The sequence below is a fragment of the Pteronotus mesoamericanus genome, unplaced genomic scaffold (genome assembly GCF_021234165.1).
Source record: "Pteronotus mesoamericanus isolate MK-2021 breed Mesoamerican mustached bat unplaced genomic scaffold, CSHL_Meso_final contig_182, whole genome shotgun sequence".
Lineage (NCBI taxonomy): Eukaryota > Metazoa > Chordata > Mammalia > Chiroptera > Mormoopidae > Pteronotus > Pteronotus mesoamericanus.
Genome location: NW_026555078.1, coordinates 2,947,471 through 2,963,082, shown reverse-complemented (window position 1 = coordinate 2,963,082; position 15,612 = coordinate 2,947,471). Strand labels below are relative to the sequence as shown.

The 15,612-nt window shown below is 56.1% G+C and overlaps 1 protein-coding gene across 2 annotated transcripts in view; it reads right to left on the bottom strand.

Moving 5' to 3' along the window:
- The window catches only part of CLMN (calmin), a 95,246-nt gene extending 80,750 nt beyond the window's left edge, over nucleotides 1–14,496 (bottom strand). For both annotated transcript variants that reach the window (XM_054567067.1, XM_054567068.1), the window contains exon 1: nucleotides 14,384–14,496. In XM_054567067.1, the coding sequence (XP_054423042.1) occupies nucleotides 14,384–14,465 (82 nt within the window). In that variant the 5' untranslated portion in view covers nucleotides 14,466–14,496. The remainder of the gene's footprint in view (nucleotides 1–14,383) is intronic.
- Nucleotides 14,497–15,612: the final 1,116 nt, after the last annotated feature.

The following is a 15,612-nucleotide window of genomic DNA, read 5'->3' as shown; positions in this document are numbered from 1 at the left end:
GGGAAGGCGTTGCTATTATTAAAGTTCCATTAAAGGCAGAAGAGATCCAAACTGCACAGGGACATGTAATTTGGCGAAAGCTCCACAGCTATGAAGCGGAGGAGCTAAAATTCAAACCCACACGTGGCTTCGAGCCCCTTCTCTCCCCTCTACAGCCAGGCAGGCTCTCCTGTGTCTGGTTCTGTTCTTATTGATCAACCAAGTTCACTCGGTATGGGCTTTGGGATAAAAAGGCATCATTTCAGGGAACCTGGAGGGTCACAGACTGCTTTGATCTTTACTGGAATATCCAAAGGGTGCATCCACAGCACTCCCCCGCCCGCCCCCACCTCCCTGCCCCGGGGTGATCCAACCCTCTCAAAAATCCAGAAGATCGAGAAAAGTCAGCCTGGCTGGTCCGTTGGAGGCTCAGGCAGGATAATCTTTAATCTGGCCATGAAGCACAGCTTAATTTTCAAAGCCTGGCGCCAGCCAATGCTCCCCCAGGTAGCAGTGGCTTTGGGCTGGGGCAGGGCTCCGACATCAAACAGGGGAGAAACCCAACAACCTGTTCCTTCGGCGGTTTGGCTTTTCTCTCCCGAGGAGCCAAGGCACGCTGCAGACAGCACAGGCTGCAGCTTTCAAACAAGGGCAGCGGCAATGAGAAGAGAGCGATGCTTAGGGCAGGGCGGGGGGTCCAATTAAAAGCCCGCCTGCCAAGCGGAGAGGAGCTTTGGGCCCCGATGGGGATTTGAGGCCTGGGAGGACCTGGGGGGCAAGGCCGTTGGAGGAAGAGGCCGTTGGCCTCTCTAGCTGCATCCCCGCTGGAGTCGCTCCCAGGTCTTGGGCCCCCAGCCCAAGGTAACCAGAGTGAGTGGCTGGAAAAAGGGCCATTTGGTGTGACCAAACCCTTTCTTCAATGCCCCCGATTTCTCCTGGTAACCAGTATTCAGTGGCAGTCTCTGGAAAATGGTCCAAATGGAAGGGGACATAGCCAAGCACCTTCACACAACACTTGAATCTCATGGGCCAGGGTGGACGCAGCACCCACTGGCCGGCTTCCTCCCCCACGGTCCCCAGACACTTCACGATGCAAGGGAGCGACTCCCAGCGGCTCAACAGGGGCTTCTCGGTTCAATCCATCTGGAACTTCGACCAAAACCTCGAGTACAGGGACCGAGCTTGCCATGCGGGCTGCGTACTTAGAAAATAAACCCTCAAGGATGGAGAGAAGAAAAGAGAGGGCAGGAACCAAATTCTGCAGGGTGGGAAGAAGACAGGCTTGCAGCAACTGAGAACACTCATGAAATCTGCATCCTACGTGGCAACAAGGAAGGACAGAAACCAACCCATTTACAGTCCAGGGGTCCCAAAGGGTCAGGAGGGCGCGGTGGCCGGTACCTCTGGGACCGGGCTGGGATGGGGGAGTGCAACGAGAGGATTAAAGGAAATGACCAGCTGGGTCCCCGCATCCTCTCTCCACGTCTCTTAGCTGGGTGACTGTCCCCCACCATCAGGCACAAGGTGGGAAGTTTATTCTGTAAAGAGGATAAAACAGAAGGTCTCGCGCTCAGTGTGCTGAAATGCGCAGGCTGACTGACGTTGTGCGTCCCTGATGCAGAGGACCTCCCTGCCCAAGCCTGGCTTTGACCTTCCTCGCAGGAGACTGTAAGGCTCTCCCACAGGGTGTCGGACCCACCTTGTGGGAAGACCTAACGATATTGACGTGGGGTCCCCTGCCGAGCCGGCAGGGCACCCACCAGCCCCTGGGTGGCTGTCGCCCCTGGGTGGCCGTCACCCCTGCTGTGGCTGAAGAAGCCCAGATGCTGACATGCTCAAGAGGAAACTGAATTTACCTGATGCACCCAGACAGCTTGAGGGGCTACCTACAATACCAACAGAGAGTCTGGGGTGACTAATAAGCACCTACACCATCAACGACAGATGCCTTTAACGCCACAGAAAGCAAAAAGTAGAGCAGGGAAGGAGAAGTGATTAGTTTACTGCACGACTGAGCTCAAGAGCACTGACCTGGTAGTGACCGTGTAAACCCCCAATCATTGCTGTTAGCAAACCATGATATAAAAATACTGGGAATTGGGGAGGACAGCAAAGATCTGAGGCTAAAGAGGAAAAGAGGAGACCTACATCCTTACCTTCCACAGTTAAGAAACTGGAGCCTAGAACCAAGAAAGATAAAGTAACACATGCATGTGATTTAGAGACACAGAGGAAAATACCAAAGCCATCAGCTCAAAAGATTTGCAAGCGACTGATGCCTCTGAGAAGAGGGGCAGTGTGAGGGAAGCACTGTTTTCCCTACAAACCCTGAGAACAATGGTTATGTGAGACCTGGGAAAGGCGAGGGAGGGGGGCGGGCCCTGGTGAACACGTGAGACATCAATGAACATGCTAACAGCCAAGAGCAGTTGGGTGGTCCCTTTTCAGTTAAAAGATATTGTCAGGCTCAGGCATCTCCAGCTAGTCAATGCCAAAAAAAAGGCTAAAACTAAAAATCCAGTTCTGCCAGACCTCAGAATCTTACCCTTTCCCTTTGTGTGTACATTCAATATATTCAACAGAGCCTGAGGCAGGACACTAGGCCCCGGGACACAGTGGCAGACAGGACAGGCCCCCGGTACCCAGCCCAGTGAGGCTTCTGGTCAACTAGGGCAAAACCAACAGTAAGCAAGCCACCCCGATAGCAAGTCCAAGCGCAGCAGTGCCCATCCAGGTCAGTCACAGTCCAGCAAGGGTGGCACTTGTCTGGTTCCTGGCCTCCTCTGCTAGCCCGACATGGGTCCTGTTGCTTCATGAAGCCTTGTCCCTTCCTTTTCTCTCGGGGAAGCCGTCGCATGCCATTTTGTGGCACTTCTGGGAACTCGGCAGGCCAGCACTCTAGGCCTGCCAACACCCCGCCTCCGAGGCCCGAGGCCCCCAGCTCTGATTTGGAAGGTATCACGTTTTGTTTTGTTTTAGATCAGAGTCAAGCTCAAAGGCCAGACCGGCTCTCCAGGGGAGAGCTCCACACAGTCCCTTGTGTACGTGAAAGCAAGCGAACACCTTGTGTGGACGGACCTCCAGCATGTGCTGGTGGGCACGGAGGGGCGGGGGGGTCTCAGATGCTGGAGTGCGGGCGGAACCTCCGGTGTCTGCCTGGCAGCCGTGGGACAGGGCCGCTTGCCGGGCTCCTCTGGGCCCATGCGTGTCCATCCGCGGCTGTGACGCCCGCCACAGAGGGCCACGGCAGAGTCAAATAACACAGTGCACATGGCGGTGCTTTGTAATCGGCCACCGCCAGGATACGACGCAGGCTGAGGATGACAGGATGGTCTCCCATGGCTGCCTCCCGTCACTTCTGTCACAGTTCAAGGTTATGAGGATTCCACCTCGTCAGCCTCTTAAAAGGCAATCCTTGTCACCGCTCTTCTCAGATCTGCCCCTGGGAATCACTAGTCAGGAATCGTCGGTTGGGCACATAGGCTTTATTTTGTCTCAGTGTGAGAAACGTGGTATGTAAGCAACTATACAAACCTGAGTCACAGGCGCGCTCCAACAAGGCTCAATGCCCGAGGTGGGTTGACTTCTTGCCCAGCATCCCTTAGCCTGGGCCAGCCTTCCTCACAACCGTCCGCCCCACAGCCAGCCAGGCTTCGGCCCCGTCCTTACCAAGTCTCTCCCCTCCCCCAAATCTTAGTCCCATCAGCCCCGCGCTTAATCCCCGCCCCCAACTTACTCCACCTTCCCCGACTGCATTTTGATTCCCGGTCCCACCACGTATTAACTCAGCAGCGTGGCACCTGTGATGCACTCGCTCAGACTTGGTTTTGGGGGGATAGATAATGCCCAACACAGTGGTTATTTGGGAGACGTGGTACAATGTCCAGCAGGGGGTCCTCTCCCCATCCCATGCACCCCCATAAGCAGGACATCAGCGTCCTCTAACCAATTGAGACAATCCCTGTCTTGAGTGAGTTTTATACAACCCGTACTCGTTATTATTCATTTCCAAACCCGGACCCCAGGTTCTCTCCTGTCATTCACGGCGGAACTTTGCTGAGTCAGCTCGACCGTGCAGGGGCCAAGCCACAGCACAGGGGGCCTTCGGCTACACTGCCGTCTGCACTGTGCTGCGTGCTGGGGAAATGATGGGACCATCTGACTGCACTTCATCTTTTTTTTTTTTTTTTTTATAAAAATAAGTAGAAACAGAAAGAAATGAAAGTATCATTATCAGCGATCCCTATTGTATCCATAAACTCAACACCACGGAGACAATAATGGAACCAGAGCAGTGAAGATTAAGGGTTGACCTTCAGCTGAAAAGGGAGGGAAAGTTCATAAACTACGTGACATGACACACGTACAGCATGGTGTCGTTCAAGCAAGCGTGCCTGCACAGCAAGGCGCGATTCGGATTCTGCTTCCTTTCTCTGGGGATTTAAGTTTCTCATAACTTGCACGCCTCGCCTTTTCGCTTGTGGTGCCATGTAGCCAAACGTCGGAAACAGCCTATAAGCCAATACTCCAGTGACGTTTTCTTGTTTGCTAAACAGGCTTTGATATGTCCCATCCTGTGGGGGACTGTTTGTCCAAAACATCCAGGACTGGACGGCCTCGGGTTTACCCCCAGAGCTCACGGGCCTCAACTCTGAAGAAGGACAAGGACCAGGATGAAGCTGTTAATGTCGCCAGGGCACATGGAGTCCCAGGGTCCGCGTGACAGGATGTGTCTCTAGAGGCCACTGTGGTGTCACCGTCTTCGTGCCAGGACCACGGAGCAGAGACCGGGTCCTGTGACACTGGATCCTGGTTATTCAAAGCCGTGCTGTGTCTGAGATCACACCACCACTGCGTTCAACTCCCGGACAAAGCGTCTCTGTGGGCCCAGCCGGCCCCCTCTCCTGCCCTTTGTCAGGCAGCCTCCCCAGGTTCCACGGCTCAGGCTGTGTTCCCAGCTCAGGCTCAATGCCATCACCTGGGTGTCCATCAAACACCCATGGAACCTAAAGGGCAATCCAGGTGTGCAAATATCTCCAGATGTGCCTCCCACAGGAAGGAGACAAGAGCCACGTGTAATTCACATGTGTATTAGTTTCTTGTTTCCTGTTGCCACTGTGATGCAGGGCTGCATAATCAGGGGCTTAAAACAACAAAAATTGATTATCTTATAGTTCAGGAGTCCAAACTGCATTTGCCAGGCTGAAATCAGTTACTGGCAGCACTGTGCTCCCTCTGGAGACTCCAGAGGAACATCCACTTCCGTCTCTTTCCAGCTTCCAGAAGCGGCCTGCGTTCCTCCGCTCGTGGCCCCTTCCTGCAGTGGCGTCCCCCCGACCTGTTCCCCTCATCACGCTGCCACCCCACCCCTGCCTCGTTCTTATAAGGATGCTTGTGATAAACCACCTGGACACCTGGGTGATCCAGGCTCAACCCCCATGTCAGGATCTCTCACTTCAATTGCATCTGCAAAGGCCCTTTCACCAAGTCATATATCCAGGTTCTGGGGAGGAGGATGTGGGCCTCGCTGGGGGGGGCTGCTGTTCAGCCTACAACAACCTGGCGAAAGGTTGTGAAGACCTACTTCTCTCGGGGACCTACGCAGGGGCGGACCCCACAGAATCCAGAGGAAGCGGCTGTGAAATTCACCCAGGCAGGTGTAGGCGGGGTCCTGGGAGGCTGTCCTAGGTGCGAGGCCCTGGTCATCCTCTGCAGGAGGAGCCTTGCAGACAAAGCTCCAGGGAGGAGAAAGGGCGTGGCCTGCGGGGGGAAACAGGAAGATGTCTGGGTGCAGCTGGGCTCATTGCAAGAAGGCCAGGAGGAGGCAGGGCCAGGGCACACAGTAGGGCTTCCCGGTAGAAGACGGGTGTGGAGAGAGAAAGATGTCTGGGTGGCAGAGCTGAGGCAGGATGGGAGGCACTGAGGCAGGAAAACCGTGGTCCCTGCTGCTGACCATAAGGACATTCTCAGCAGCAGGCAAGGATGGAAAGGCGTGCGCAGGAGACACACTGAGAGCCAGGACTGGTGGGACACGGGCGGCGAGGGAGGGGAGAGGCGGAGGAGGATGCCATCCGAGGGTTAAGTCATTGCGCCACCAAGCTGGCAGGTCATGTCCGCGCCCCCTCCCCACCTCCCGCCCCAGTTCTCAGCTAGAAGGCCCCAGAACGCTGCTGTTTAAGTATGTCATGCCAGAGAGGATGAAAATAGTTTAAAAGAGGGGAGGGATATAAATATCGCAAAGGCTCCTGCCCGCATGGAGAGCCCCAGGAGGGGCAAGCAGGAGCGGGGCGTGATGTCATCGGAACACTAGAGAGCCTTCCGGTTAGGCCCCCGTTCACCAGGAGCTAAAGGTCCTGCTGGTTGGCATCAAAATGACCCCCGGGCTTCTGCAAATTCCCCAAATCCCGCCTGGCCTTTCCTCATCCTCAGGGGCTTTGAACTATCACCTGCAAGAAGCAGGGGATCACCGCACTCAAGAAGGACTAGAAAGAAAGAGGAGTGTCAACTGCACAGGCCACCTCTGGGACCCACCTCCAGGCACTGCACCCCCTGTCCTGGCCACAGTGCTGCTGAAGAACCCCCCTTCCTCTACCAGCCACCACATATTGCCTGCTCCCTGGGTCCCCACGCCTGCCCTTGTGGTTACAGGTTTGTCTCTATGCCTCCCACCCCCACTCTTAGAACCGGATTCCACCTCCCTTCCCCTTCTCCCTGCAGCACCCACCCACCTGGTGCACCCTCAGTCCTAACACCCTCATCACAGCCTCACGATGCCTCAACCTCTGGGCGCTGAGGTCTCATGGAGTGGCCCATTCATTCCTCCCTCCCAGCGCCCAGCATTTCGGGAAGACTCAGTAACTGCTGAGTGACCGGATGGCCAGGCTCCAAGTGCGTGAGTCCACTTCTAAATCAGGAACCCCCCCAAGCGCACGTCAGCCCCTGGAAATAAGGCTGGCCCACCCCACGCGCAGCAAGCCCTCCCTGCTGTGGCTATCACGAGGATCTCCATGTCTTGTGTCCCGAGTCGGGGTTCAGTAAATAAGGAAGTGCTGTGGATTGATTCCCACATTCCAAAAGAGCCAGTTAGTAAATGTTTCTGGGTTTGTGGATACTTCTCTCTCACAACTAAATTGCCGCGGTAATACCAATGCAGCCACGGACAATGTGCCAGCAAAAGGACACAGCTGTGTCCCAATAAAACTTTATTCACAAAAACAGGCAGCAGGCCGGATTTGGCCCACAAACCATAGTTTGCTAGTCCCTACTGTGATTAAAAAAAAAAAAAATTAAGAACAGGAGACAGACCAGTGAAGGGGGAAAACCAGCAAAAATTCTTTAAAGCCACAGTTGCGATTTTGGATGCTGCCCCTAATTCCTTCTGCAATGGACACAATTTTTAAAAAGAGGTGCAGGGAGGGGCAGGAGAAATAAGGAAAGGTTGCTATGGGAACAGGGAGTTCACTTTTAATGGTTCCATCATTAAACAGACAATTCCTTCATTTTTCTCTCTTTCCCTCTGAGACAGCGCAGGCGTGACCTATGGCTCGTCGGGCAGGACTCTGCCCAGTGCCTCAGCTGTTTGGCCAAAAAATAAATGCCAGAGTGTTCCAGGGGTCAGGGAGGGCCATGCACACACTGCGGCCTCTCCAGCAAAGGGCCGCTTCCCCAGAGCACTGATCGGGTCAGACGGTCCGCCTGCCCCTGAGATGGCACAGCCCTGCTCCAATGGAGCCAAGGTCAATGCGAGCCCTGGTCCCGACAAGTGTTCTGCAGCGGAACCGCTTCTGAGGCCTGCCGCCCGCGGACCGGGGGCCTCTGCCTCCACTGACAGACTGTTCGGGTGACGGGCTTCTGTTTCCCCTGAGCCCAAACATTCCCGTTGCGCCCTACAAATGTGCACAGGCGAAGGCAGGGAACCCGCCTCCCTGGGCACCTCCAGCTGTGCCCAGCTAGGTCAGAGGAGGCGCCCCGCACCCTCCCGGCGCTTTTTGTACAGACTGTACTTGATCAGCCCAGAATAAAAGAATGCACACCATTCACCGAGGTGTAGTTTTATAGCAAAGTTTCGGAACGGCCACCTTTTCTATGCAGGAAAAGGGAGTGAGTCTCCAGCATTCGACAGTGAAAAGAATCCAGGAACGCAGCCAGCGGTGCTCAGAGGCACCCGGCGTCCCACCCCGGCCGCCCACCCGTGTGCGCCAGTAACTGGAACGCAATGGCTTTCTGTGGGCATGCTCTGTCCTTACACCACCTTCCAGGGGACCCATTGGAGCCCAAGAGTCCCACCCGCTCCTTTTGTAGGTAAGGAAACTGAAGCACAGCATGATTCCCAGGATCCCAAGCAAGTTAGCCACAAAGCCGGAACCCAGACCCAGGACTTGAGCGGTGTCCTGGCTGTGGCTTCCCCACATGCTTGACCTGCACAACCTGCTCCACTTGGCAAGGCCCCTGGAAAGGAATCCACATCCCGGGTTAGGGATGGAGAGGGATGGGAACATGGCTTTTGTGGGCTGAATCCAGAGCTAACGCAAGGCCACGGCCGCCCTCCCGCTGGGGCCTGGAAGCAGCGTTCTCCCCGGTGATTCACCCTCTGGAGGGGAGCCAAGCACACAGCCCCGGGCTGGGCCCTATTAGGCAGCAAGTTCCTGGAGGACACGAAACCTCTGCATTTGATTTTCTTTGGTTTTTATCCAGAAACCTCCAGTGTTCTTACTGTGTCCTCCAGGAGCCAGGGGAGGCGGAAGCAGGAACCAGTGGTCCGCACTCCTTCTCTGCTCCAGGTGCTGATGACTTTGGCCACAGCAATGACTCTGATCTCACTACTTGTGCCCTGGAGGGATGAGGATGGGGCCGGGAGGGCAGGGTGCTGGGTGCAGGGAGGGAGGATAGCTGTGGGACAGGAAGCTGGGGTGTGGCATCCGCAACCAGACCACTGGGGCCAGCTCGCCAGGCAAAGGGACTTGGGACTTGATCCTGCCAGCCAGTGCAGCTCAGCCTTTTCCCCATCTTGGCATTCGTGGGCGATGATGCTGTTATGAGTCCGGGGGTGGCCCGAGGAGCTGCCCTAAGCGCATGGGTTGGCCACAGAGACCTAGTGAAGGGATGAGCAGGGACGCGTGTCAGGTGGCTGGGTGGTGGGTAGCATGGAGAAGGTGAGGCAAGGCCCAGAGCCATCAAGAGGTCAGTAGGGAGTGCGGGCTTTAAGCTTGAAGAAGGCCTGCACCGGGCTCTGAGCCGGCGGTCCACACGGCAAGGGCTGATCTTGAACCCCACAGGCACCGTTGTGCCTGAGCCTGCCTTCTGGCTCTCTCAGCCACGTTCCTTCATCTACATGCGATGCCAGACTCCTGCAGTGTCTGTTCAGCCGTCAGGGTTCACTTCTAACAGCCCCTCCTCTGAGGGGCCTTCCCAGCTCCCAGCCATGAGGGCTCCTGTACAGGGTTCATAAAGCGAGTGTGCTAGGATGCATGGGCTCAGTCTGACCTGAGTTCAAATCCTGGCTCCTCTTATAAGTCCATGACCTTGGGCAGGTCATTTCCCCTCCCCGCTTCTGCACCGAAGCCTTGTGGACAGCGTTCAAAGAGAAGCGGTTAGCCCCGGTCACCCGGGCCGCCCTCAGACAGGTTAACTGTTACCATCTCTGCTTGGCCGTCCATTCCAAGTGCCCCAAAACACAGTTCCTATTTGCTAACCCTGGGCAGCACCGCTTTCTAACAGATTCTCAAGGAGACACTGAGGCAGAGGTGGGGAGGTTGCTTGGTGGGTGGGCGAGCGGGTCGCACCAGCCAGCAGGGCTCAGCGGGCAGGGGTTGACCCACCCGGCGGCTCCCCCAGAGCAGCGGCGGGAGCCCCCGTGCATCTGCCGGGCCCCACCGAACTCCATCCACCTCCAGCTCTGGGCACACCGCACAACGAGGTCAAGGTTCACAGCATCGCAGACAACAGGCACCAGGGCAACAGAAGGCGGCCCAGGCTGAACTGCTGTCTGCGCCGCCGAAGCAGGATTTCGAGCCCCAGTCTGGCTGGGCGCCCGTGACAGCTTCGTGCTCCTTCAAGGCAGGAAGAAGAACCAGCTTTGCATCCCCAGGTGTGTGCAGGATGCTACGGCTTAGCACACGTTTGCTAAAGTGAACAGAGAAGGGCTGAGAATGTGTAGGGGTGGCGGGGGCTTTTACAGGCACAGGGCATCTTTCAAACCCTGGCCTGACACGACCCCTGACCAACAGTCCAGTGGCCCCAGAGCTAGTGGAGCATTCAGCTGGACACTAAGGCCAAGTCTAAGAGAGAGAGGAGACAGCCAAAGTGGCCCTGTCATCAGGAAGGCGCCGGAGCCCTCGTCGCCCACAGCAGAGGCCGGCCAACCGACTGCCTCTGTCCTCAATTCTGTCCCAAGTGGCCCCACGGAAGTGGGGGCCCCCAGGGGAAGGCCGCCCACATCCGGTGATTCTGTTTTCACCTCTCTCAGAAGGTCAAGAGCTTGGGCCACCCCCGTTTCCTTGCAAGGGACACTGTGAGGGTGGCACAGGCAGTCTTTGCCCAGAGGGACATCCAACGCTCTCTGCCAGGGTCATTCATTTACACACAGTTTTGTGAGCCACCCAAGCGAACATATCACGAAGGACTTCATCGGCCCGAGTGTCAGTACAGCCAGGGGTGTGACGAGCCTCCTGGGAGAGGCCGTGTTTTCTGCCCGGCTCACTCGACCTCGGAGACAGGCCAGGAGGTCTTCCTTCCAACCCTCCCTGGGGACGGCCTGGCAATGTCACAATTGTATCCTCAGGGATTCCAGAATTCCACGGTTCAGGGCCGTAGAAAAAACTTCAGGCGAGCGGCTGAGCAGTGGGCAACATACCGTCCCGTTAATGTAAACACACAGATAGAGAGAAGGCTGTAAGGAATCAGGTCCCTGGTCCAAGGCCCATGAGAGTCGAGCTCTCTGGAAAGAATCAGGACCATCCGACCATGACAGCAGCCACTGCCTGCACATGAAGGCGGGGACTCCTTGGTCTCCATGATTACGGGGCCACAAAATCCCTCTGTACCCAGCTGCCCATCACCACGACAACGGCGACTACCTGTGCTCAAAGTAAGCACACAGTTTGAAAAACAAGCCTCCTGCCTGGGCTCCTCCTGCCTCCCCGGCTACCACCCACACCGGGTTGGGTGGAACAGGGCCCCGCCCATGGCCTGCTGAGCGGATCTTCCGGATGGTCCAGGGCCTGCGGATACCCACCAGCCGGTTGGGGCAGATGCTCTAAGCACGGCGTGGGTGCCTTTTGGACTTGGCCCTTTGGTTGGACTTCCTGAGTACCACATAGACCAAGGAGAAAACGTCTGTCAGGCATCCAGTCACGAGAAAGGGAAGCCAAGGGGAAAGCGGAGATAGAGAGAAGACAGGTTCCTGCCCCCGCCTCCTCGCTCGGCCCCTTCTCAGCGATGCTGGGCAGAGCAGCAAAGCCAGGCCAGCAGGACCAATAGCTTCTCTCCACTCACAGCCGCCCTGACTGCGAGCAACCCAAATGTCCCTCACCGATGAAACAGTCAACGGTGATGCCTGCACATGACGGAGCGGTCCTCAGCAACAACGAGGAACCGTGCGCAGCCTGGGCCAGGGCTGGGAGCTGAGACGGATGCAGAAGCCGGGCACTAGGGAGGCGTCTTCTGCAGGTAATGGAAATGTCCCCAAACTGGATTGTTGCCATGTTTGCACAACTCTGTAGATTTACTAACAAGTATTGACTTGTACACTTAAAACAGGTGAATTTTATGATAGGTAAGTTATACCTCAGTAAAGTGGTTTTATAATCCCCCCCCAAAAGTACTGATACAAGCAAGGACATGGATCAATCGTTTCAATATAATGCAGAATAAAAACGGCCAGCTAAAAGACTACATGCTGTTCAAGTCAATGTTATATGAAGTCCTAGAGGCAAAACAATAGTAATAAAGATCAGAACAGTAGCTGCCTTGTGTGTGTGAGCTGGGGGGTGTTACTGACTGGGGAGGGAGATGAGGCACCTATCCTGGGTTCTGGAAATCTTTTGCATCTTGAGCTAAGTGATGGTGTATCCATATGTAAAAATTTGTTAGGCTCATCCTTAAGGTTAATGCATTTTATGCCCACATATGTAACCATATATAATATATATTGGGTTGGCCAAAAAGTCCATTTTTTCCCCCCGTAAAATAAAAGACACTTCTTTTTTTCATTTTCACCAATAACTGTATTGATTTGGCTATTTTGAGTAGGCCAGCTGTCTCCTGTGTGGTATGATGTTTATCGTTCGTAATTAATGTCTCGATCCGATCACTATCAACTTCAACTGGTCTACCCAACTGTGGAGCATTGTTCAGCGAGAAATCTTCAGCAGAAAACTTTGCAAACCACTTCTGACACATTTGATCTGTTCTAGCACCTTCTCCATACACTGCACAAACCTGTTTTTCCATTTCAGTTGTGTTTTTACCTTTTTTGAAACAATAAAGCATAATATACCAAAAATGTTGTGCATTTTCTTCCATCTTCAATATTAAATTAGCTACACAAAAATTCACCAATTTTGTCACAATATGATCTAAAAAAATTGTATCAAATGAAGTTAAAGACAACTAGGCACTATTAGAGCCATCTTACAGAAAAAACTAAATGGATGTTTTGGCCAACCCAGTATAATGTATATACATAAGTTTATTTTTTTAACAGCAAAGCTTTTGATGCTCAAGTTGTAACTGGCATTGCCTAAAAGTGAAGACATTGGGATTGAGAAACAGGAGCCTACTTAGCGAACTCCTATCCAACCTTCAGGACCCATCTCAGATTATCCCCACTGGCGGAGCCTTCTCTCGCAGTTCTAGATGTAACTAACTGCTCACATTGCTGAACATCCCTTCACAAAAACTGATCTTCTTTACACTGGGAGCTGACCAGGGAGGAATGCAGGAAGTTGCACCATTAATTGGTTAGAATGTGTTTATTAAACACCCACTAATTGTCAACACACACACATACACACCCCTGACAGCCCAAACCAGATACCACCTCAGCAAAAGATACTAGTATCAACCCCCAAATAGGATGTCAGTTCTCAGGCATGAGACGTTATCAGAAGGAATCATTTTCAACATCTCCAGCGGGATCCTCCTCCTTTTACACAAACCGCAGCCCAAAGAGATTGGGGAGCAAACTCAGTTTCCACTGGCCAGTGCAGTAGGCTCCCTCTCCTCTTCAAGTCACCTCTGCCGGCACTGTCCTTGCCCAACCTAGGGGTGGAGCAAGTCCACGTGGGCTCCCAGGAAACATTCCACCGGGTGTAATGTTTAAACTGATGGCCCGGTCACCCCCTAGCTTGCTCCCCGCCGGCGGAGGCTGCCTGCCCCGCCAGCAGTAAGGTCATGCCAGCTGCTGGGGTGGGGGCGGGGCCACAACAGCCCATCACCTCTCCGTCCAGGCCTCTAAACTCTGAGCCACCCCCAGCCTCGGAGTCTCTAGAAACGCAAGTCTGCAGGGGAAACTGCTACAGAAACTTCCCCTGTCCAGTCCATGTGCAAGGAGAGAGGCCGGAAGTGGAATTCTGTTCAGTTCTGCGAACTTCACAGGGGAAACAGAAAGAGGTCGGAAACACACCTCCAGGGAAAGCAGCTCTGTCTGGGTGGGCGGGTGGGCGACTTTTTCCCTTGAAACATGTTTGTGCTAAGTTTCCACAAAGAATACATTCACAATGAAAGACGAATGCACGTCATCTGTGGCGGGAGCCACCCCTCGCCCTTGTCCGAGGCGCTGGCCACCTAAGTTTCCCTTTCACCTGGTCTCAAGGTAGACGCTGGTCCCGGCGCCCCGCGACCCGGTGGGCGGAGCCTCTCGCCCTCCCCCCCGCAGTCGAGCTCCGGGCCAAGGGAGGGGCAGCTCCTTGAAGAAAGTGGCCGGCCGGGCTGGGTGCCCTTCTAAACTCACAGACGGAGCCCCCGGCCCCCTCTCCCAGCCTGCCTGCCGAGGCGCCGCCCCATTCAATTCCCCTAGCCTCGGAGGTACTTAGGAAGTGTGCGAATCCACACATAGGCACACGTAGTCGCACTTTCTCCTCCCCTCCGTGACCCGGGCCACCCCAAGAGCCCACGCACAAACTTCTCCAAACTCGCAGCCGTGGCGGGAGGGGAGCCGCGACGTCCCGCAGGGAAAAACAATGGGACCCCGTTCCCCCCAACACACACACACGTGTGCCGCCCCACCCCCGGGGCCGGCGATGCTGGGGTTTGGGGGCGGGTTCCTCAACCCCCCTCTTCCCAGTGACAGAAACGGGGTCGAGCCCGGGGAGAGAGCGGCGCGGGTCGGAGGTGCCCGGTGTGGGAGCGGCTGCGGAGGGACCCCAAACCGGCGTTCCTGTCCTGGGAGGCTGGGGCGCGTTACCTTGTAGGTTCTGGACTCGGATGTCGCTGATCTGTCCGATGAGCTCCTCGCGTTGGAACCAGTCCCATTCCTGAGCAGCCATGAAGCGCGGGCGGGAGGGCCGGGGCGCCGGGCCGGGCGCGGGCGGCGGGCGCGGGGAGCCTGGCGGGCGGGCGGGCGCGCGAGCGGCACGCACCCGGCGAGGGCGCCGCGGAGCGGGAGGAGCGGCGGGCGCGGGCGGGGCGCGGGCGGGGCGGGCGTGTTCGGGCCGCCCCCGCCGCGGGCAGGCAGCTGGCTGGCGCGGGGCGGCGGGTGCGGGGCGCCCAGGCTCGCGCTCACTCCCCCATCTGGGGGCGGAGGCCCCGGGGGGCGAGGGGAGGGCTGGGAAAGGAGGCTGGGCTCAGGCCGATTTCCCTTTTTCCCCCCGGGTGTTTGTTAGGAGGATTGTTTGGTTGCAGACAGGCAGTGATGAGGCGCGGGGTCCCAACCCCCAGATTGTGATGTCTCAGGGGGCGGTGGGCCGGATGACGCAACCGCGGGGTGAGCCCGCGGGTCCTAGGACCTGGTCCAGAAAGGCCCGCCCCCTCCACCCCCACCTCTAGCGCCGTCCCTCGGGCCCTGTCCCGAGGATGACCCGCTCCTACACACACGCACACCCTTCAAGGCAGGTCCCCTGCCCCCGCGCAATTCGGAGAGGCAGCCCCCTGCGGAGGGGAGGAGCTGAGCGGTGCCCAGCCGCCGCTCGGGCACCTCCGGGAGAGCCCCGGGCCTGGGTAGGAGACAAACGAGTGTGCAAATGCAGTTAGGGGGAGGCTCCCCTCTATCTCCAAATTGGAGGGTGGAGGTGGCAAAAAGGACCTCTTTCCTGAATTTGGAAATTGCAGGGATCCAATCCAGGCATGGCCTCAGGTCCTAGGGAGTGGGGAGCGGCAGCGGACTTCTGGGGAGCTGAGGTACCCCGTGGAGTCCTGCGCCACGGAATCTCCAAGCGCTCCTGTCTGGAGATTTACTGAAAATGAGTGTGGGCCTTTCCGGCAGGGTGTTTGTGTTTCTTTTCACTCTTGAGACTTCCAAGATTTTACCTTGTTTGGGGCTCACAACAAACCTCAGGCAAGTTCTGTATTGGTTTTACAAACAGGAGAAAAGTGACTCTGTGGAGTTGTGGAATTTGCCCAAGGCTGAGGAATGAGTTGGGGGCATGCGGGTCCAGCCACCTCAGGGCTGTGACCCTTTCGGGAGCAGGCGCATGC